At 43.4% G+C, this 23,865-nt stretch overlaps 1 protein-coding gene across 6 annotated transcripts in view; it reads right to left on the reverse strand.

The window, feature by feature from the left end:
- Positions 1-23,865, reverse strand: part of KIF1B (kinesin family member 1B) — a 175,616-nt gene that overhangs the window by 146,928 nt on the left and 4,823 nt on the right. For all 6 annotated transcript variants that reach the window (XM_055261855.2, XM_055261852.2, XM_055261854.2 and 3 more), the window contains exon 2: positions 6,926-7,140. In XM_055261855.2, coding sequence (XP_055117830.1) covers positions 6,926-7,031 — 106 coding nt within the window. In that variant the 5' untranslated portion in view covers positions 7,032-7,140. The remainder of the gene's footprint in view (positions 1-6,925; positions 7,141-23,865) is intronic.

Raw genomic sequence — 23,865 nt, forward strand, 5'->3', positions numbered from 1 at the left:
GAAGATAGAAAAAGCAAACTAAAAAACAGTACATATAATCCAATTACATAAAAATCTTAATATGTGTAAAGTGCAAGGAAAAGATCAGAGGAATACAGATCCAGAAGTTAATGGTAGTTCTCTCTGCGTGGTGACATTGGAAATAATTTTGCTTGTGTCCGTATTCATCAAAACTGAAAGAACGGGCAGATCACTTGAGCCCAAGAGTTGGGACCAGCATGGGCAACATGGTTTTTTGTAGAAACTCTCTCTACAAAAAATATGAAAATTAGCCAGGTGTGGTGGCACACGACTGTGGTCCCAGCTACTGGAGAGGCTGGGGTGGGAGCACTACTTCAGCCAGGGAGGGCAAGGCTACAGTGAGCCAAGATCGCACCACTGCACTCCAGCATGGGTGATAGAGTGAGACCCTGTCTCAAAACAAACAAAAACAAAAAAACTGAAAGAAAAAAGCACCAAAAAAAATCCATCAAAAGCAGCAGTACGCTGTGGTTAAGGAGGTAAGAATACAGATGACTTTTCTTTCTCGTTTCTTTATTATTCACAATGTTCATAATTTGTATGCATTTACATTTATTTTCATGTGGTTATAGTAATTTATACTAGAAAAAGTATACAAATTTAAATGCATTACTTTCTTTTGGTGTTTTGTTTTTTTTTGTTGTTGTTGTTGTTGTTTTGTTTGGATGGGGTCTCACTGTCTCACCCAGGCTGGAGTGCAGCGACACAAGCTTGCCTCACTGCAACCTCCACCTCCCAGGCTCAAGAAATCTTCCCACCTCAGGTTCCCAAGTAGCTGCAACCACAGGCACGCACTACCATGCTCAGCTAATTTTTTGTATTTTTGGTAGAGACAGGGTTTTGCCATGTTGCCCAGGCTGGTCTCGAACTCCTGAGCTTAAGCAATCTGCGCATCTCAGGCTCCCAAAGTGCTGAGATAACAGGCATGAGTCACCACACCTGGCCTAAATGCATTACTTTCTGTATTTTTTTTTTTTTTTTTTTGAGATGAAGTTTTGCTCTTGTCACCCAGGATGGAGTGCAATGGCTCCATCTCAGTTCACTGCAACCTCCGCTCCCGGGTTCAAGTGATTCTCCTGCCTCAGCCTCCCTAGTAGCTGGGATTACAGGTGCCCACCACCACACCTGGCTAATTTTTGTATTTTTAGTACAGATGAGATTTCACCATGTTGCCCAGGCTGGTCTCGAAATCCTGACCTGAGGTGATCCACTCGACTTGGCCTCCCAAAGTGCTAGGATTATAGGCATAAGCCTATATGCATTACTTTCTAAACTCTTCCTTTCCAAATCTCCATTTTGTCTTTCCTCCATCCCAAATTTTCTTTCTTTCTTTTTTCCTGAAACAGTGTCTCACTCCATTGCCCAGGCTAGAGTGCAGTGGCGTGATCACGGCTCACTGCAGCCTTGACCTCCAGGGCTCAAGTGATCCTCCCACCTCAGCCTCTCTAGTAGCTAGGACTACAGGTGCGCACCACCATGCCCAGCTAGCTTTTTTGTATTTTTTGTAGAGACAGGGTTTCGCCACATTGCCCAGGCTGGTCTCAAACTCCTGGACTCAAGCAATCCGCCTGCCTCAGCCTCCCAAAGTACTGGGATTACAGGCATTGAGTCACTGCACCCAGCCCCAAATTTTCAATAGTGGACATGAAATCATTATTTGTATCAGTTACGCTGTGCGGCATTTGGTTTAGAAATGTATGTGTGAATGAAAAAGCCTATAAGACATATAATGTGAGTAATAAACAGGAAAAAAAAGTCAGGGCTACTTCTATCCCAACCAAGATTGGGCACTGGGGAAAAAAAAGGTCCTGGCAAAGGAAGGTTGTTAAATATATGAACGAAATTCACCTAAGGGCAAGAGACAATTTGTGGGTAAAAATAAAGTAAAATATCACAGTTCAGTCACTTGATGGAGTGTACCTCATATTATAAGTGAAAACCAATTTTATCTACCTCCTATTTTTCAGTGCATTTATACAGGTTTAATGTCTCCAGATTTACACAAATAACCTAACCATAAATGTAAGCGGTTAGATCATTCACTTTGGCTCATTTCCCTTTTTACCAAGTAATTAGACAATAAGAAACGCTTCTAAAGTGGGAGAACCTTGGAATATAATGGGATATTATTGAACAGAGCCATTTGCATGTGCTTGGGACTCCAAAATGTCAAGGCAGTAACATTTATTTGTGCCATGGAAAATATTTCCTCCAAGACCAGAAAGTGCTTAAATAAAATAGCTACTTCTCAGTTTTCAGATTTAGCACATTCCCTAAAGTACTCTTCATACTCTTCTACTTTTTCATAAAAGAGTTTATGGCAGAAACATTCTAGTGCATTCCATCTGCAATCAGTTATAATCCTTGTGAGCAGCAGTCCAGGCCAGCTTGCCAGCAAAGCAGCCTTTTTAATGCAGCTAACACATGTGTACAGCATATTCATTTCCAACAAGTCTATGTTCAAAATGCATGCCCACTTCCAATCTAAGCCCAATGGTGTTTAAAAAAAAAAAAACAAGCCAATAATACTTTCTAAACATATCATCTTTCACACAAATGTTAAAAATCTCTCACTTAAAAATTATTTGGCATACGTATTAGTCAAATTACTAAGAAATTGCCATAGAAGGCTGAAAACAGAAACAGAAAACAAGTAGAAAACGGAAAATGCAAATATTCTACAGAAAAAAGTTCCTCATACAATAGATATAATGGTTCTCATATGATTAATTGCCTTCCAAGAACAGATACCTTTCAAAGGAACCAAGTTGACTGTAAATCTCTGAGCCAGGACAAAGTATTTAGCTAGAAAACTAACCCGCATTTTTGCAAGGCTGATTAACCTACTGAGGATTTTTGTTTCAGCAGACTAATGCTAATTTAAAAGTCACAAATTACTCCTGCCGAAATTGTACATGCAGGGAAACAATGTGTTATAATCAGCTGAGGGTAGGAGTACCATTATCTAGTCCTAACACTGCCACTAATAAGCTGTAATAAGCTACAAATTCTGAAATTTCTCCCAAATATACTATATGGGTTTTTTTGTTTTTTTTTTTTTTTTGAGATGGAGTCTTGCTCTGCCACTGAGGCTGGAGTGCAGTGGCATGATCTCAGCTCACTGCAACCTCCGCCTCCAGGGTTCAAGCGATTCTTCTGCCTCAGCCACCTGAGTAGCTGGGACTACAGGCACGCATCACCATGTCTGGCTAATTTTTGTATTTTTAGTAGAGATGGGGTTTCACCATATTGGCCAGGCTGATCTCAAAACTTCTGACCTTGTGACCCATCTGCCTCAGCCTCCCAAAGTGCTGGGATTAGAGGCTTGAGCCACCATGCCCGGCCCAAATATACTGTATGTTTAGCTTAAATCTTGCATCCCAAGGTCCAGCTTAAATGGAATATCATCAATAAATCCTTATATTTGCTCTCTGTCAAACTCACATTTACGCTTTTTTTTTTTTTTTTTTTTTTTAAGACAGTGTTTTGCTCTTGTTGCCCAGGCTGGAGTGCAGTGGTGTGATCTCGGCTCACTGCAACCTCCACCTCCCGGGTTCAAGTGATTCTCCTGCCTCAGCCTCCTGAGTAGCTGCGATTACAGGCACACTCCACCACGCCCAGCTAATTTTTTGTATTTTTAGTAGAGACGAGGTTTCATCATGTTGGTCAGGCTGGTCTCAAACTCCTGACCTCAGGTGATCCACCCACCTCGGCCTCCCAAAGTACAGGGATTACAGGCATGGGCCACTGCACCTGGCCTATACTTTTTAATAATCCTTTATTTTGGCTGGGTGCAGCGGCTTATGCCCATAATCCCAGCACTTTGGGAGGCCAAGGCAGGTGGACTGCTTGAGCTCAGGAGTGGGAGACCAGCCTGGGCAACATGGTGAGACCCCATCTCTACTAAAACTACAAAAACTTGCTGGGCATAGTGCTGCGTACCTGTGGTCCCAACTACTAGGGAGGCTGAAGTGGGAGGATCGCTTGAGCTCAGGAGGCGGAAGTTGCAGTGAGCCGAGATGGTGCCACTGTACTCCAGCCTGGGTAACAAGAGTGAGATCCTGTTTCAAAAAATAAAATAAAATAATAATACTTTGTTATGGCAATTACCACTTTGATCACTTTTTATCCTGTATTGAAATTATTTTGGCCGAGCACGGTGGCTCACGCCTGTAATCTCAGCACTTTGGGAGGCTGAGGCAGGCGGATGACCTGAGGTCAGGAATTCAAGACCAGCCGGGCCAACATGGTGAAACCCCATCTCTACTAAAAATACAAAAATTAGCTAGGCGTGGTGACAGGTGCCTGTAATTCCAGCTACTCAGGAGGCTGAGGCAGAAGAATCGCTTGAACCCAAGAGGCAGAGGTTTCAGATCAGGAGTGGGAGACCAGCCACTGGTCTCCCAGAGACCATGCCACTGCACTTGAGCCTGGGTGACAGAGCAAGACTCCGTCTCAAAAAAAAAAAAGAAATTATTTTAGTATGTCTAGTCTCTCCAACCATAAACTTTAAAAACTCTTTAAGAGAGGCTGGGTACAGTGGCTCATACCTGCAATCCCAACACTTTGGGAGGCCAAGGCGAGGATCACTCGAGCCCAGGAATTCAAGACCAGCCTACACAATATAGTGAGCCCCCGTCTCTACAGAAAATAGAAAAAAACTAGCCGGGCATAGTGGCACATGCCTGTAGCCCCGGCTACTTGGGAGGCTGAGACAGGAGGATTGATTGAGCCTGGAAGGTCAAGGCTGCGGTGAGCCACGATTGCACCACTGCACTCCAGCCTGCGTGACAGAGCGAGACCCTGTCTCAAAAAAAAAAAAAAAGAAAAAACAAAAAAAAGCAGCCAGGCGCAGCAGCTCGTGCCTATAATCCCAGCACTCTGGGAGGCCAAGGCAGGTGGATCACTTGAAGTCAGGAGTTTGCAATGAGCCCGGCCAACATGGTGAAACTCCATCTCTACTAAAAACATAAAAATTGGCCAGGCATGGTGGTGGGTGCCTGTAATCCCAGCTACTCGAGACGCTGAGGCAGGAGAATCACTTGAACCCAGGAGATAGAGGTTCCAGTGAGCCGAGATCACACCACTGCACTCCAGCATGGATGACAAAGTGAGATTCTATCTCAAAAAAAAAAAGTTCCTTAAGGGCAGGGTCACATGGTATAACTCTGTGATCCCTACAGCCTAACATTATAGCAAACTTGCAAATCTGATAGAAGGGATGGAAAGGATACTCAAGGCAGAGCAGAGCCACTCAGCCTATTCTCTAGAAAGGTTTTGGACAAAGCATGGTGTAAAAGCCACTAGGCATTCAGCACTGTGCTGAAAACAACCCTCTTTGGTAGCCACCTACATAAGTAAAATATGTAACATTACCTCCAGTTTATAGTTGAGGAAACCAAAACTTGGCCAGGCGTGGTGGCTCATGCCTGTAATCCCAGCACTTTGCGAGGCCGAGGCGGGTGGATCACCTGAGGTCAGCAGTTTGAGACCAGCCTGGCCAACATGGTGAAACTCTAAAAATACAAAAATTAGCCGGGTGTGGCGGCAGGCACCTGAGATCATGCCACTGCACTCCAGCCTGGGCGACAGAGTGAGACTCCATCTCAAAAAAGAAAAAAAAAAAAAAGCTTTATTAGATACAATTTATATACCAAAAAGTTCACCAATTAAAGTATTCAATTCAATGTTGACTTTAGCATCTCTTTTTCTTTGACAATTTTTCATAGGATATAATTCACAGAACTGTTTGCAATATTGACATAGAAGAGTAAACTACAATGGTACAGCTGTTTAGCCTTCTACTTTTAAGTTTTTTAAAATATATATATGGGGTCTCAAGAACAGACCCTTTTTTTGAAGCAGGGTCTTGCTCTATTGCCCCGTCTGGAGTGCAGTGACATGAATACAGCTCACTGCAGCCTCAACTCCTGGACTCAAGTAATCCTCCTGCCCTCGCCTCCCAAAGTGCTGGGATTACAGGCATTAGCCACCACACCCGGCCTTCAGATGTTTTTTTTCAAAAAAGATTGTTGCAAGCTGTTATCTGTCAAGTTCAGAGAAGAGTATAAGCAGTGGAGCATTCAAAGTTGTATGTGAACTACCCGAAATGTGGGCTGCAATATCTAGCTAGATTTTGATGGAACAAACATTTCCACCAGTAGATTCCTCTACACAGAACACTGGCAAATGGAGCACAAGCTAATGAGGTTAGAATGTGTACTTCAGCAGTAACTTGTGCCTGAAAGGGTGATGATTCTTCTGTATCACAAAATTACAGATTTAAAGACAATAGAGCCTACCTCTATTTTAATTGATAATTTGCCTATGGAACCATATCAAGAAGTTTGGTAGTGCAGGTATGAAAGAAACAACTTAAGTCATTTTTCACCTAAGCAATTCTACAGAGAAACAAACCATGAAGCAATTACTGATAGCTTTAGTAATAATGTATAAGTTTACTATATATTATATCCATTGTTCAACTCAAAGAATCACTGAAAAGTTCTAAGATCATCTTGGCAAAATCAAGTATTATTTAAAATCTAGAAAGAAAAACAATGAATCTTGCAGCCTTGATAGGTATATTTCACATTAGGACTTGGCAAAAAGCACTGTTTATACCTTTATTATCATTAAAATTTCAATTTAATAAGCATAAACACTTGCTAAATTAGTTCAGTTATTCAGGGTTTCTCAATTGTACAGGGTAAAATAAATAGTCCATATTTAAATATACCATAGCAAATACCACAGACGGGAATACATTCAGTGGATCATTCAGAATAGCAAAGTTCAAAGTGTTAACATACAAATGTTCATCTATTCTGAACACAGCAAGAAGACAGGGAAAGGAAGAAAGGAAAGTAAGATACACAGCTGAGAGAAAACAACATGTACTCACTGGTTGAGTTGCCTTGCATCTGAATGATGCATTTGGATTCCTTGCTGGTCTCTCGAGAATTGAAGGGCCTTACCCGGACAGCCACCTTCACTGAGGCTCCCGACATTTTAATGGCCTTGTTATATGTATATATATATATGTATATATATATATATATATATATGCAGTCCAGAAATAAAGAATCAAATCTTCTTTTGAAGTTATAGCCAAGTTTCCTTTGAAAAGAAAAAAATTCCATATGAGGTAGTCAGAATTAAAGCAAGAACCGGCTAACTTAAGCATAAGAACTACTATCTTAGTTCTATTTCTGTTTCCATTTATAAAAACGACATTCAAGGCCGGGCACGGTGGCTCACGCCTGTAATCCCAGCACTTTGGGAGGCCGAGGCGGGTGGATCACAAGGTCAGGAGTTCAAGACCAGCCTGGCCGAGATGGTGAAACCCTGTCTCTACTAAAAATACAAAAAAAAAATTAGCTGGGCGTGGTGGCGGGCGCCTGTAATCCCAGCTACTCGGAGGCTGAGGCAGAAAATTGCTTGAACCCAGGAGGCGGATGTTGCAGTGAGCTGAGATCATGCCACTGCACTCCAGCTGGGACACAGAGCAAGACTCTGTCTCAAAAAAAAAAAAAAAAAAAAAAACGACATTCATCCCTTTTCTCCCATGCAAATCTTTTGTTTTGTTTTGTTTTTTAAGAGATGGGGTCTTGTTATGTTGGTTTTGAACTCCAGGGTTCAAGTGATCCTCCTGCCTCAATCTCCCAAGTAGCTCAGACTACAGGCACACACCACTGTGCCTGGCCTCCCATATAAATCTTATATTCCCAACAGTAAATTATTAAATAGAAAATTAAAGACTAAAATTTGTTTTCCTTTTCTATTATCTCCTTCTTATACCTAAAAAGTCCCTATTTATTAATAAAAAGCATAACTATAAAGTAACAGGTATCTCTCTCTGTACGTGTTTCTGGATCGATCTTCAATAATAAACGAAAAACACAAAATGTTTATTTGCTAAAGAAGTTCCTTAAACAGATAACTTTCCAAGAGCAAACCACTTACTACTTCTCTTTAAAGAAGTGCGTTGGGCCAGGCGTAGTGGCTCATGCCTGTAATCCCAGCACTTTGGGAAGCCAAGCTGGGCGATCACTTGAGGTCAGGAGTTCGAGACCAGCCTGGCCAACACGGTAAAACCCCATCTCTACTAAAAATACAAAAATTAGCCAGGCATGGTGGTGTGCGCCTGTGATCCCCGCTACTAGGGAGGCTGAGGCAGGAGAATCACTTGAACCCAGGAGGTAGAGGCTGCAGTGAACCTGAGATCCCCCACCACTGCACTCCAGCCTGGGCGACAAAGCAAGACACCATCTCAAAAAAAAAAAAAAGAAAGTGCACTGAACTCTCTATACATTAATTATAGTTTGAAACATTTGGTTACATGATGTATATATTGTGTAATTAAACAGCAAAGGACAAAGACATTTTCTAGTCAATTCCTTTAACTATGCAGTAATTTCCTTTAACTTCTGGGTTTTCTTTTGTTTTGTGCTTTTTTAAGACGGAGTTTTGCTCTTGTCACCCAGGCTGGAGTGCAATGGCATGACCTCGGCTCACTGCAACCTCTGCCTCCCGGATTCAACAATTCTCCTGCCTCAGCCTCCTGAGTACCTGGGATTACTGGCGTACGCCACCACGCCCAGCTAATTTTTGTATTTTTAGTAGAGACGGGGTTTCACCATGTCAACCAGGCTGGTCTCGAACTCCTCACCTCAGATTCACCTGCCTCGGTCTCCCAAAGTGCTGGGATTACAAGCGTGAGCCACTGTGCCTGGCCAATTTCCTTTAACTTCAAAGATCCCTCAGATATGCCATTGACTCATGGCAGAGTCAAATCATTACATTTCACTACTGAATGAAGTAATAGGAAAAATGTGAACATTTTTTAGAGGAATAGTTTCCCTCCCAACAGAACAAAGCCAACACTACTGTGTGAAAAGAATCCAAGTAAGTAACTTCTGTAAGAAACAACCGGCCGGGTGCAGTGGCTCACGCCTGTAATCCCAGCACTTTGGGAGGCCGAGGTGGGTGGATCACTTGAGGTCAGGAGTTCAAGACCAGCCTAGCCAACATGGTGAAACCCCATCTCTACTAAAAATACAAAAATTAACCAGGCGTGGTGGCACACACCTGTAATCCCAGCTATTCGGGAAGCTGAGGCAGGAGAATCGCTTGAACCCGGGAGGTGGAGGTTGCAGTGAGCTGAGATCGCACCACTGCACTCCAGCCTGGGTCACAGAGTGAGACTCCATCTCAAAAAAAAAAAAAAAGAAAGAAAAGAAACCACCAATTTTTCTAGTCAGGAAAAACTCTACACTCTATCCAATATAAAATCTTTTTCAAGAATAACCAAACAGGCCGGGCGCGGTGGCCCACGCCTGTAATCCCAGCACTTTGGAAGGCCGAGGTGGGCGGATCACAAGGTCAGGAGATCGAGACCATCCTGGCTAACACGGTGAAACCCCGTCTCTACTAAAAATACAAAAAAATTAGCCAGGTGAGGTGGCGGGCGCCTGTAGTCCCAGCTACGCAGGAGGCTGAGGCAGGAGAATGGCATGAACCCCAGTGGGCGGAGTCTGCAGTGAGCCGAGATCGCGCCACTGCACTCCAGCCTGGGCGACAGCGAGACTCCGTCTCAAAAAAAAAAAAAAAAAAAAAAAGAATAACCAAACAAAGGAAAAATCTAAAAAAGAAAAGTAGTTACGATTCCAATTATCAGGAACCACAACAGAACTTAAATCTGACCAATATTTTTTCCAGATAATTAGGAATGCTAACCTCCAACTACACAACACTATAACCGATGTGTTCCCAAGAAAAGGATAAATAAATAAAATAAAAACCAAAGTCACTCTCTACCTCAATGCCCTACCCGTCCAGGCTACCATATAGTGGCACAATCATAGCTCACTGTAACCTTGAACTCCTGGGCTCAAGTGATCCTCCCACCTCAGCCTCCCAAATAGCTGCGACTACAGGCACACACCAACACACCTAACTAATATTTTATTTTATTTTATTTGTAGAGACAAAGTCTTGTTATGTTGTCCAGTCTGTTCTCAAACTCCTGCCTCAGCCTCCCAAAGTGCTGGGATTACAGGTGTGAGCCACCACGTCTGGCCCCTAATTTTCTTTTTTTTTTTTTTTTTTTTTGAGAAGGAGTCTCGCTCCATCGCCCAGGCTGGAGTGCAGTGGCGTGATCTCGGCTCACTGCAAACTCCGCCTCCCAGGTTCACGCCATTCTCCTGCCTTAGCCTCCTGAGTAGCTGGGACTACAGGCGCCCGCCACCGCGCCCGGCTAATTTTTTGTGTTTTTTTTTTTTAGTAGAGACAGGGTTTCACCATGTTAGCCAGGATGGTCTTGATCTCCTGACCTCGTGATCCACCCGCCTCAGCCTCCCAAAGCGCTGGGATTACAGGCGTGAGCCACCGCACCCGGCAATCTGGCCCCTAATTTTCTTAATAGCATCATCGCTATTTGAAATTCTTGTTTTTTGGAGCATGTCTATTGTCCATCTCTCACACTGTCTGTCTCACGCTCTACCACCAGAATGCTCAGAGATCTCCTGTCTCGTTTGCTAGCACTTACAACAGTACCTGACGTAAGACCTCAATAAATGTTGATGAAATGAATGAAATGTATTCAGTTGTGAGAATTATCTGTTTAAGTCCTTTGCCTAGTTTACTGATTTTTTTGTTTTTTGTAAATGTTTACATATTTTTATATTAATCTTTTTCTATTTGCTACAATGTTTTTTCTAGTCTGTTTCCCATTTTATTTTACATTAAACTGATGGTTCTTTATTTAAATATCAAATATTTTTATGATCACATGTATCAAATGAAAACAGCATTTATTAACCTTCCCAATCAATGTAGCATGATTTATATTCACTAGTTGAGTACTATGCCAACAGAATGAATGATACATTCAGAAAAAGCAAGACATAAAACACATTGCAACCTCCCAGAGTTCCCTTTGAAATATAGCCATCATCTTAACTCTTCTCATGCCCAAAAAACCATTATCTTCTCCCCTAAACTAGCAATCTCTGCCAATCTTCCCTGTCTATCAACAGTATTCTCCCAGGCCCCGATACCATAAATGTTGGAGTCATCTTTATCACTACTCTTTGAAACCTTGTATTATTACCAACATCATTCACAAAATACCATATGGAAACTTCTAAGATATAAAGTTGCTTTATTCTATCCCTCCCTTCCTCTCATTCCCACTGACATTACCTCAATCCATGTCCTTACTACCACATACCTAGGACACTTGCAATAGCTGGACTGTTCTTTGAGCTTTTAGTCTTTGATCCAATAGTCCTTAAACAGAGTTGTATGCAACAGAATGACACGGGGGTCTTTTGAAAAACAAAGGAGTCTAGATTCTCCCAGTATGGTATTCAACAGTTTCCAGATAGGCCCCAGATAGGGATTTGTTGATTTGGGTTAATTTTCAAAGATTATGTTACAAATACCCAGCTAAGAAGCACTGCTTTAAACCACTGCTTAACCCTGTTGCAAGATCAACCCCTCTAAAGCATGACTTTCAACGTCACTTCCAATAGTAAGAACGTTCTCTTGTTCCTAACATGTAAAAAATGACTGCAAATTGATTTTTAAAAATCAAATATATAAATTCATAAGCTTATGATACTTTTTAAAAAAAACTTCATTAACAGATCAATGGTTACAGAGGGGAAAAAATGCATTATCCTGAAAACAGCAAATAAAACAGAATTAAGCATACATCTAGTCTGTATAGCCTGTATAAAATATTCCAGGATAACCAAATAGTCGATGAAGGTAAGTTTTTTTTCTTTTCTTTTTTTTTTTTTTTGAGATGGAGTCTCACTCTGTCACCCAGGTCAGGCTGGAGTGCAGTGGCATGATCTTGGCTCACTGCAACCTCCTTCTCCTGGATTCAAGCAATTCTCCTGCCTCAGCCTCCCGAGTAGCTGGGATTACAGAAGCCCACCACCACACCCGGGTAATTTTTGTATTTTTAGTAGAGACAGCGTTCACCATGTGGGCCAGGCTGGTCTCAAACTTCTGACCTCAGATGATCCGCCCACCTCAGTCTCCCAAAGTGCTAGGATTACAGGTGTGAGCCACAGCACCCAGCTGAGGGTAAGTTCTTTACAGAAAAATTCTAGCTAATAAATGCAGAAGAAATGAAAGAATTATAGAATGTTACCTTTTCCCAACTCTTTTTTTTTGAGATGAAGTTTCGCTCTTGTCACCCAGGCTGAAGTGCAGTGGCACGATCTCGGCTCACTGCAGCCTCGACCTCATGGGTTCAAGCGATTCTCCTGCCTCAGCCTACTGAGTAGCTGGGATTACAGGTGCCCAACACAACACCAGGTTAATTTTTGTGGTTTTAGTAGAGATGGGGTTTCACCATGTTGGCCAGGCTGGTCTCGAACAAAGGAAATACACAGCTTACTAAGTATTCTTGCCCCACTCCCCTTAAAATAAAAACTTTTTAAAAAACCAAACCCTGAATAAAATCAAGCTTTAGATCTGACTACCAGTTTAGAAGACATACAGGGAGGAAAGAAGCAACTTAGATGACATATCAAAGATGTAAACAGGCAAATTCAGTATATGAAACAATCTACAGAATAAATCAACCAGTTTCTTCAAACAAATAGCATAATTGGGGAGACAGGGTTTTATAACCCTGGGCTTGTAGGCCAGGCATGGTGGCTCACGCCTGTCATCCTGGCACTGTGGGAGGCTGAGATGGGTGGATCAAGAGATCAAGAGATCGAGACCATCCTGGTCAACATGGTGAAACCCCGTCTCTACTAAAATACAAAAATTAGCCGGGAGCGGTGATGTGCACCTGTAATCCCAGCTACTTGGGAGGCTGAGGCAGGAGAATTGTTTGAACCTGGGAGCCAGAGGTTGCAGGGAGCCGAGATCACACCACTGCACTCCAGCCTGGTAAGATAGCGAGACTCCGTCTCAAAAAAAAAAAAAAAAAAAGACTTGTGTTATTTATCAACCAAGTACAATGTTTTTGTTTGTTTGCTTGTTGGTTTGTTTCTGAGACAGGGTCTCACTCTGGTTGCCCAGGCTGGGGAGTGTAGTGGCACGATCTCAGCTCACTGCAGCCTTGACCTCCTGGGCTCAGGTGATTCTCTCACCTCAGCTTCCCAAGTAGCTGGGATTACAGGCACATGCCACCACGCCTGGCTAGCTTTTTGTATTTTTAGTAGGGACGGGGTTTCGCTACGTTGCCCAGGCTGGTCTCGAACTCCTGGACTCATGCACTCTTCCAGCCTCAGCCTTCGAGTGCTGGGATCATAGGTGTGAACCACCACACTCGGCCTAAAAATACATTTTTTAGATAATCAGCGTAGTCTGAAGATAGGCTGGGTATTAGATGATATTAAGGAATTTGTTAGGGTATGACAGAACTAAATTGCCAAAATGTTGATAGTTGTTGAACACTGTAGATATTTAAATTTTAAAAAACAAGACTTTTTTCTTTTGTGTTCTACCTAGGACCTATTAAAGTGTTGAATGTTACAAACAAGACAAGAAAGGCTGAAACCTCTTTGGTGGGCTTTAGATATAAAGTACTACGTATTTGTAACTATGAACCAAAACATTAACATCTCTAATACCTAATGTCCCCATACATACACACATACATTTTTCTACAGACACTTGACTCCTCTACCTAGCCATCCTTCCAGCATTTCATTCAGTCTCACATAACTAAAGCCGAAACCTCTCTCCCCAAAACAATACCAGCTCTTTGGCCTCCTTTCTATTTCTTTTTAATGTTCTCACCATTCTGCTGTTCTCACACAGGCTAAAAGCTTGCTTTGTCTATCCATCTAATCAGTCACTAAATTACATGGCTTATATCTATAAAATCTCTCCATCACTACCACCACCATTACCTTTTAGGCTTTCAATTCTTCTCACCCAAGGCCTTCTTAACCAGCTTTCTCTCTCTTCCTCCTACCCTATCCATACTACACAATATCCCCATTTTCTTTTTTAAAAATCTTTTTTATTATCTTTACCACAGTTATCCAATTAGGTGAATTATCCCTTTTCACCTGCCCTATCTGTACCACATAATATTGCCAAGGTTCAGCTTCCTGAAGTACAGATCTATTTCTATCACTGTCCACTTCAAAATCCTCCAAGTTCCCCTCCTGTCTACCAAGCAATGACTGAACTCCCCACAATGGCATTCGAAGTGTTCTGCAACATAAACCACCTATTTTTACAAGCCCACATGAACACTGCCTTCCAGCCACATTCTTTTACAACCACCCACCAGAGGGCTTCCAGAATGCATCCCAAGTTTTCCTGCCCCCGTGTTTCCGCTCCAACCTTCCCTTTCCCCACTGTGTCCTTCGTCTTGTTCTTTTTAAATTCCAATTTATTCTTCCAGGACCTTCTCACTTGCTCCCATCTAAAGTCTTGATGGATTCTCTCCACCCCAAAACCAAATACAATTGCTCCTCTATTTAACACTTTTCAAATCATTGACCTTACCCAAGGCAGAATAAATTACTCTTTTTATTGTTTTGTTTTTTTTTTTCAGACAAGGTCTTGCTCTGTCAAGGGAATCATGGCTCACTGCAGCCTCAACCTCCCAGGCTCAAGCGACTCTCTTACCTCAGTTTCCTGAGCAGCTGGAGCTACAGGCGTGCACCACCATGCCCAGCTAATTTTTTGTTTGTTTGTTTGAGACAAGGCCTCACTCTGTCCACCCAGACTGGAGTGCAGTGGAACCATCTCAGCTCACTGTAGCCTCAGCCTCGAGTAGCTGGGACTACAGGCATGTCCCACCACACCCGGCCTTAGTCAAGTTTCTAATCCTCTACAAGAGGGGTCCTCAACCCCTAGGCCACAGAGTGGTACGGGTCTGTGGCCTGTTAAAAACCAGGCCACACAGCAGGAGGTGAGCAGTGGGCAAGTGAGCATTATTGCCTGAGCTCCTCCTCCTGTGAGATCAGTGGTGGCATCAGAGTCTCATAGAAGTGCAAACCTTACCGTGAACTGTGCATGCGAGGGATCTAGGTTGCACACTCCTTATGAGAATCTAATGCCTGATGATCTAAGGTGGAACAGTTTCATCCTGAGACCATCACCCCAACCCCGTCTGTGGAAAAACTGTCTTCCACAAAACCAGTCCCTGGGGCCAAAAAGAATGGGGACAGCTGCCCTACAACACAGGATGGGTCTTGAATACAATAGTTAATTTTTTTGGTTGAATTCCTATTTAACTGGATGTCAACAAACTAACATTTAAACAGCATTAAATAAAAACCATGAACTGGGGCCAGGCATGGTGCCTCACGCCTATAATCCCAACACTTTGGGAGGCCGAAGTGAACGAATCACTTGAGGCCAGAAGTTCAAGACCAGCCTGGGCAACATATTGAGACACTCTCTACCAAAAAATATTTTTGTTTAAATTAGCTGCGTGTGGTGGCATGCACCGGTAATCCCAGCTACTTGAGAGGCTGAGGTGGATAGATCACTTGAGCCCAGGAGTTAGAGGCTGCAATTAGCCATGGTTCCATCACTGCACTCCAGTTTGGACAACAGAGCCAACAACATCTCTTAAAACACACACACACAAAACAGGCTGGGCACAGCGGCTCACGCTTGTAATCCCAGCACTTTGGGAGGTCGAGGCGGACAGATCACAAGGTCAGAAAATTGAGACCATCCTGGCTAACACAGTTAAACCCCATCTCTACTAAAAATACAAAAAATTAGCCAGGCATTGTGACACGCACCTGTAAACCCAGCTACTCGGGAGGCTGAGGCAGGAGAACTGCTTAAAGCCGGGAGGCGGAGGTTGCAATGAGCTATCGCACTACTGCACTCCAGCCTGGGCAACAGAGCAAGACTCCATCTCAAAAAAACAAACAAAAACCATGGTCAGGGCTGTACACTCTGGCTCACACCTGCTGTAATCCTGGCACTTTTTTTTTTTTTTTTTTGAGACAAAGTCTCACTCTGTCGCCCAGGCTGCAGTGCAGTGGCGCAATCTCGGCTCACTGCAAGCTCCGCCTCCTGGGTTCACGCCATTCTCCTGCCTCAGCCTCTCCGAGTAGCTGGGACTACAGGCGCCCGGCCACCACGCCCGGCTAATTTTTGTATTTTTAGTAGAGACAGGGTTTCACCGTGGTCTCGATCTCCTGAACTCGGGACCCGCCCGCCTCGGCCTCCTAAAGTGCTGGGATTACAAGCGTGAGCCACCGTGCCCGGCAATTCTGGCACTTTCAGAGGCCAAGGCAGGCAGATGGCTTGAGCTCAGGAGTTCAAGACCAGCCTAGGCGACATGTGAAACCCTATTTCTACAAAAAAAAAAAAAAAACACACAAAAATTAGCTGGGCATTGTGATGTGCTAATAACATCTATCCTTTTTAGAAGTTTATGTTTAATTACTTTCTCAAAACGACCTAAACCTAAATATTTTTTCTGAATTTACTGTCTCTTGGTAAAACCTTCAGGCTGGGTGCGGTGGCTCACACCTGTAATCCCAGCACTTTGGGAGGCCGAGGCAGGCGGATCACGAGGTCAAGAGATCAAGACCATCCTGGCCAACATGGTGAAACCCCGCCTCTACTAGAAATACAAAAATTAGCTGGGTGTGGTGGCACATGCCTGTAGTCCTAGCTGCTCAGGAAGCTGAGGCAGGAGAATTGCTTAAACCCAGGAGGCAGAGGTTGCAGTGAGCCGAGATCGCGCCACTGCGCTCCAGCCTGGCGACAGAGAAGACTCCGTCTGGAAAAAAAAAAAAAATCTTGTGACCATCTTCCAAATTTAATGAAAATTTTATGCAGTCATTTGAAGCTACAGTTAACTGGACTACAGAAAGTTATTCTGTTACTTCTCTACTACTATAAACAGTACCCATTATAATAGACATCCATCAAAGACTTACAGCTTCAAAACTCCCTGCTCCTTTAAAGAATTACTTATGTAAGTCTGAAATCAAGTTTAAAATCCAGCGAGAAACAATAATTTTACAGAGGTGTTTTTTGTTTTGTTGTTTAGTTTTGTTTTTGAGACAGTCTTGCTATGTCACCCAGGCTAGATGGAGTGCAATAGCCATCTCGGCTTACTGCAACCTCTGCCTCCCAGGTTCAAGCAATTCTCCTGCCTCAGCCTCCCGAGTAGCTGGGACTACAGGTGCATGCCACCACACCTGGCTGATTTTTGTATTTTTGGTAGAGACAGGGTTTCACTATGTTGGCCAGGCTGGTCTGGAACTCCTGGCCTCGTGACCTGCCCGCCTCGGCCTCCCAAAGTGCTGGGATTACAGGCATGAGCCACCACACCTGGCCTACAGAGTATTTTTAAGAAGTTATAGGAAAACAATATTTCTTAATAATTAGCAAAAAAATACATCTTCCAAGTTTTGAAAGCCAGAGCAGAAAGACAGGTAGAAAAGGTAACCATACATACTATAAATCAGCCTGAGTTTTCAAAACTGCTCTGAAAGATTCAAATTGATCTTTCAGCAAAGTGATAAACAAGAATGAAATAATACTAGTTTTTTGGTTGGTTTGTGTTTGTAACATCCCTTTTCTACAGAAAACAGCCAGGATTATATTCCTAAAAAAATGATCAGTTCATGCCATTGCCTCTCCTTAAAAACCTTCAGTTGGTTGCCACAGCCTCAGAGCATAACCTAAAAGTTCAAGGGCCTCCACAATCCAACCTACTTCCCCTGTCTCAGCTTTCCTTGCCCAACTCTAAGCCTTCTTCTCCACTAGCCACCACCTTCCTACACTACACACATGGATTCCTAGAAGCCCAATCTCCCTTCTCAACCTATTACAAGTTCACATCTTTCAAGGACAAGGTCAAATGAGACCATGGAGCAGGACGCATTAATTCATTTCTTAATATCCGTCTGCTTTTCTGAGTAAAAGGGCATACCTTTTTTTTCCTTTGCTCCATAAAATTGCTCTACTGATTCCTCAGTTTTCCATTTATTTCATTCTGCCCCTATGTTGCAGTCAGTAGTTCCCTTACCTCTCATATACTAATACTTTATTCAGTAAGTTTGTTAGAATTAAACAGAAATGCAGTCTTTTAAATTCCATACTAGAATTAGCCAGGCATGGTGGCGCACGCCTGTAGTGCCAGCTACTTAGGAGGCTGAGGCATGAGAATCGCTTGAAACTGGGAGGCACAGGTTGCAATGAGCCAAGACTGCACCAATGCACTCCAACTTGGGCGACAGAGCAAGACACTGTCTAAATTAATTAATTAATTAATTCAATATTAGCACAGTTTGTTATACAAAAACAAATTTGAAACAAGTAGCTATTTAAAAGATAATATTTTCCTCTGAATTACATTTTAAAGCATGAATTATAATTTAAAGAATGAACATGTACCCAAAAATAAATTTTTGTAGCTAGAGATCCCCTTTTGAGATGCTATGAAAAAGTCCTCCTTATATCACATTTTACATTTCTCAGTCCAATACTTTCCATGAAGACCAAGCAGGTTTTCGGACCAAACACTGTGCTGCTGACAATGGATATACTGATAAAATGGCCCCCCAAAACTTAAGCATTGGTGTGTGTGTGTGTCTGTATGTAGTCACTATTTATTCTTGATTTTTGACTCTGTGGATAAAAGTTAACCATGGGGCATGCTGTGGAAGTTCAAAATGAATCATACATTAGAAAAGCAGGCCAGGCGCAATAGCTCATGCCTGTAATCCCAGCCCTTTGGGAGGCCAAGGTGGACAGATTATTTGAGGTCAGGAGTTCGAGACCAGCCTGGTCAACATGGTGAAATCCCGTCTCTGCTAAAAATACAAAAATTAGCTGGGCGTGGTGGTGCACGCCTGTAATCCCAGCTACTTGGGAGGCTGAGGCAGGAGAATTGCTTGAACCTCGGAGGTGGAGGTTGCAGTGAGCCAAGATCGCACCATTACACTCCAGCCTGAGTGACAGAGCGAGACTCCATGTCAAAAAAAAAAAAAGCCTCTTTCTGTATTCTAACCCAATCCAAGAATCAGACTACACAAGAGTAGTCTCCTGACATATCAGATTTTCAATCTCCAATATGGCTAAACAGGCTCAGTCACGCTCCCCGAATGTTTTAACTACTATCTGGCCAGGCTCAGTGGCACATGCCTGTAATCCCAGCACTTTGGGAGGCCGAGGTGGGTGGATCACTTGAGTCAGGAGTTCGAGACCAGCCTGGCCAACACGGTGAAACTCCGTCTCTACTAAAACTACAAAAATCAGCTGGGCTTGGTGGCAGACGCCTATAATCCCAGCTACTCAGGAAGCTGAGGCAGGAGAATAGCTTGAACCCGGGAGGCGGAGGTTGCAGTGAGCCAAGATGGTATCATTGCACTACAGCCTGGGCGACAAGAGCAAAACTCTGTCTCAAAAAAGAAAAAAAAAAAAAAAAAACAAAGAAAAGGGGTCTCACTTTTTCACTGCCCAGGTTGGAGTGCAGTGGTGTGATCGAAGCTCAGAGCAGCCTCAAAACTCCTTGGCTCAAGCAATCCTCCCACCCCAGCCTCAGGAGTAGCTGGGTACTACAGGCATGCATCACTGCCCTGTTTATTTTTTATTTTATTTTGTAAAGGTATATGAAGAACATTTCTTCCTTTTACTCAAAGAAGCTGTTGAAAACATTTAGTACATATCTATCTATCTATCTATCTATCTATCTATCTATCTATCTACGTATCTATCTATCTACCTATCTATCTACCTATCTATCCATCTATTTATTGAAACAGGGTCTCACTCTGTTGCCCAGGCTGGAGTACAGTGGAACAATCACAGTTCACTGCAGCCTCAATCTCCCAGGCTCAAGCAATCCTCCTCCCTCAGCCTCTGGAGTTATTGGGACTACAGGCACATGCCACCACACCTAGCTGATTTTTTTTTTGAGACGGAGTTTTACTCTTGTTGCCCAGGCTGGAGTGCAATGGCTCGCGATCTCGGCTCACCGCAACCTCAGCCTCCCGGGTTCAAGTGATTCTCCTGCCTCAGCCTCCCGAGTAACTGGGATTACAGGCATGTGCCAGCACACCCAGCTAATTTTGTATTTTTAGTAGAGACGGAGTTTCTCCATATTGGTCAGGCTGGTCTCGAATTCCTGACCTTGGGTGATCCACCTGCCTCAGCCACCCAAAGTGCTGGGATTACAAGCATGAACCACCGCGCCCGGCCACCAAATTTATTTTTAATAGAGATGAGATCCTGCTTCACTGCCCAGGCTGATCTCGAACTATTGGGCGCAAGCAATCCTCTCACCTAGGCCTCCCAAAGTGCTGGGAATACAGGTGTGAGCCACTGTCCCCAGCCCTAGTAAGTCTTTATTTTTTATTTTTTTGAGACGAGTTTCACTCTTGTTGCCCAGGCTGGAGTGCAATGGCACGATCTCAGCTTACGGACAACCTCTGCCTCCTGGGTTCAAGTGATTCTCCTGCCTCAGCCTCCCGAGTAGCTGGGATTACAGGCATGCACCACCACACTCAGCTGATTTTTTTGTATTTTTAGTAGAGATGGGGTTTCTTCATGTTGGTCAGGCTAGTATCGAACTCCCGACCTCAGCTGATCCGCCTGCCTCGGCCTCCCAAAGTGCCGGGATTACAGGCGTGAGCCATAAGGCCCGGCCTATTTTTTACTTTTAAGATGGAGTTTTGCTCTTATTGCCCAGGCTGGAGTGCAATGGCACAATCTCGGCTCACTGCAACCTCTGCCTCCGAGGTTCAAGCGATTCTCCTGCCTCAGTCTCCCGAGTAGCTGGGATTACAGGTATGCACCACCATGCCTGGCTAAATTTGTATTTTTAGTAGAGACGGGGTTTCTCCATGTTGGTCAGGCTGGTCACAAACTCCTGACCTCAGTGATGCACCAGCCTTGGCCTCCCAAAGTGCTGAGATTACAGGCATGAGCCACCGCACCCGGCCGTACGTATCTCTTTATATCAGGATGTTTATAACAATTTTCTCTTAGAACGTCTTTAGAATTTAATACTAGGAAAAAAGGTTTCTCTCGACAAACTATTAGGCTTTCTTTTACCAGAATGAAAATTGTACAATTTATCTTTCCCTTTTTGTATTAAATTCCATGTTTCCAAATTAAATTACAATAACCACATTAGCCGAGGCAATCTATACATTTACTTTTTCTTGTTACATAAATTTTTACTTATTTATATTTTAATAGCTTCACTGTATATATTTGTGGTAAGCTGCTCAAATCCTTTCTAGAAGTAGTAACTGGTATAAATTATAAATAAATAAAAACTTCCTGTAATAGCCTATTCTGCTATTTAACACTGTAAATATGTTGTGTAGTTGAAGTTCTAGTTCCTAAAAACAAATAAAACCAAACGACACAGCAAGCTTTTAAAAGTTACATAAAGATCGGCTGGGCATCGTGGCTCACACCTATAATCCCAGCACTTTGGGAGGCCAAGGCGGGTGGATCACTTGAGATCAGGAGTTCAAGACCAGCCTGGCCAACACGGTGAAACCCCATCTCTATTAAAAATACAAAAATTAGCTGGGTATGGTGGCACATGACTGTAATCCCAGGTACTCGGGAGGCTGAGGCAGGAGAATCGCTTGAACCCGGGAGATGAAGGTTGCAGTGAGCCAAGGTCACACCGCTGCACACTAGCCTGGATGACAGCGAGACTCTGTCTCAAAAAAAAAAAAAAAAAATGTTGCACAAAGATTTATGTTGAATGAATTTAATAGCCATGTGAGTGGCCAGAAAAACAGCAGTTTCAGAAGACTGAAACCAGCCCACAAACAGAAGTAGCCAAAAGTTCAAGGAAGAAAAAAACGAAATGAGTAACATACTTAGTACTCCAAAAGTGTGAAGTGTGCCTCCTGGTTTCAGCAATAAAGGCTAGAAACCAGAGCAACGGCAGTATCCATGAAGTGGGGGGGCAGGAGGGGACACTGAAGCCAGTCTGTAGTGGGTTGGCGCAGAAGTGGGAAATGCCAGTATCCATGATACTGTCAGAGCCTGCCTATGATGAGCAGGAGAGAGCAAATAGGAATGAAGGATTTATTGGAAGGAACAGAAACGAAGGAGGGCTTTTCCTCCCCCCATTCCTTTATTTATAATAGGAAAGACTTGCACATTTCTATACTTTATTCAATAGCTATTTACTGGGTGCCTACAATGCAACAGGCAGTTCCTGGGAAAAATAATCAGTGAACAAAAAAGATAAACCTCCTTGTCATGGAGGAATTTACATTCTAGTAGGGAGAGGGAGAACATTAAAAATAATAAATCAGGTATAGAGAATCGAGAACGTAATCAGCATCATGGGGGAGTACAGCAAAGTCAGGGAGATCAAGATTGTGGTGGGAAGGAGTGTTGTGCAGGTGCATAAATGAGGTCAGGGTGGGCCTGCTGACGTGCTGAGATTTAAGCAAAGACTTGAAAGAGGTGAAGGAGTTAGCCAAGAAGATCTCAAGGGGAAAAGTATTCCAGGCAGAAGAAAGAGTAAGAGCAGCCAGGTGCGGTGGCTCACGACTGTAATCTCAGCACTCTGAGAGGCTGAGGCAGGCGGATCACCTGAGGCCAAAAGTTCAAGACCAGCCTGGCCAACATAGTGAAACACCGTCTCTACTAAAAATACAAAATTAGCCAGGCTTGGTGGCGGGTGCCTATAATCCCAGCTGCTCAGGAGGCTGAGGCAGGAGAATTGCTTGAACCCAGGAGACTGCGCCTCTGCACCCCAGCCTGGGAGACACAGCAAGACTGTCTCAAAAAAAAAAAAAAGAAAGAAAAAGAGGAAGAGCAAGGGCCCTATGGTAGGACTGTGCCTGGTGTGTTAAAGAACAGTGGAAAAGGCTGGGCACAATGGCTCACGCCTGTAATCCCAATATTTTGGAAGGCCGAGGCGAGCAGATCACCTGAGGTCAGGAGTTTGAGACCAGCCTGGCCAACATGGTGAAACCCCATCTCTACTAAAAATACAAAAATTAGCCGGGCATGGTGACACATGTTTGTAGTCCCAGCTACTCGGGAGGCTGAGGCAAGAGAATCACTTGAACCTGGGAGGCAGAGGTTGTAGTGAGCCAAGATCAGGCCACTGCACTCCAGTCTCAGTGACAGAATAAGACTCGGTCTCAAAAAAAAAAAAAAAAAAAAAAAAAAAAGAACAGTGGGGAAGTACTGCAGGGAAAAGAAGAGTAACCAATACTGCAAGTTCCTACAGATTACAACAGTGCTATCCCTAACAGAGGCCAAGACAGAGTAAACTCTTTCTCACACTGGGGGAAAGAATGGAAGAAGGAGGGCAGAGAAGTTTATAAGTAGAGGAAGGGGAAGCTCAGGGAGTTCATGTCCTTTTTTCCTATGAGGTGGCAGGCAAGGTATTCTGCCAAGCATGGGGCAGTGAGAGGTTTGAGTCAAGGGGTCCAGATTTTATAATAGCAACTGTGGAGAAATGGGGAGGGAACTAAGCAGAACTGCTCCGACAGGGACCAAAGACAGATTTAAGGGAGACCTCAGATTACACCTTAATTGTGGCACTAATCCCCAGCACTATGTAGGTTTCTCCATGACACAGAGTAAGACTGGAGGGTATGGATGGTAGGGATGATGTGAGGCTGGCTTCTGCATAGTAAGTCCTGAAGAATAATGAGAAAGAATAAAAACTGCAAGCAATGCAACCCAGAAGTCGTAGTATAGAAAAGGAAGGAAAAGAAGTAAAATCTGGAAGAGGCTGACGGTTTAGGAGACTTAGAGTAGGAGAACACGCATAAAGTGATTATGAAAGTGAAAGCTATCAATTATCACAGTTTAAGACTTGAAGGTGAATTTGAGACCTTAACATGATGACTAAGTTAAAGATGTGGCCATAACACTAAA

This window comes from Symphalangus syndactylus, chromosome 22, assembly GCF_028878055.3.
Source record: "Symphalangus syndactylus isolate Jambi chromosome 22, NHGRI_mSymSyn1-v2.1_pri, whole genome shotgun sequence".
Classification (NCBI taxonomy): domain Eukaryota; kingdom Metazoa; phylum Chordata; class Mammalia; order Primates; family Hylobatidae; genus Symphalangus; species Symphalangus syndactylus.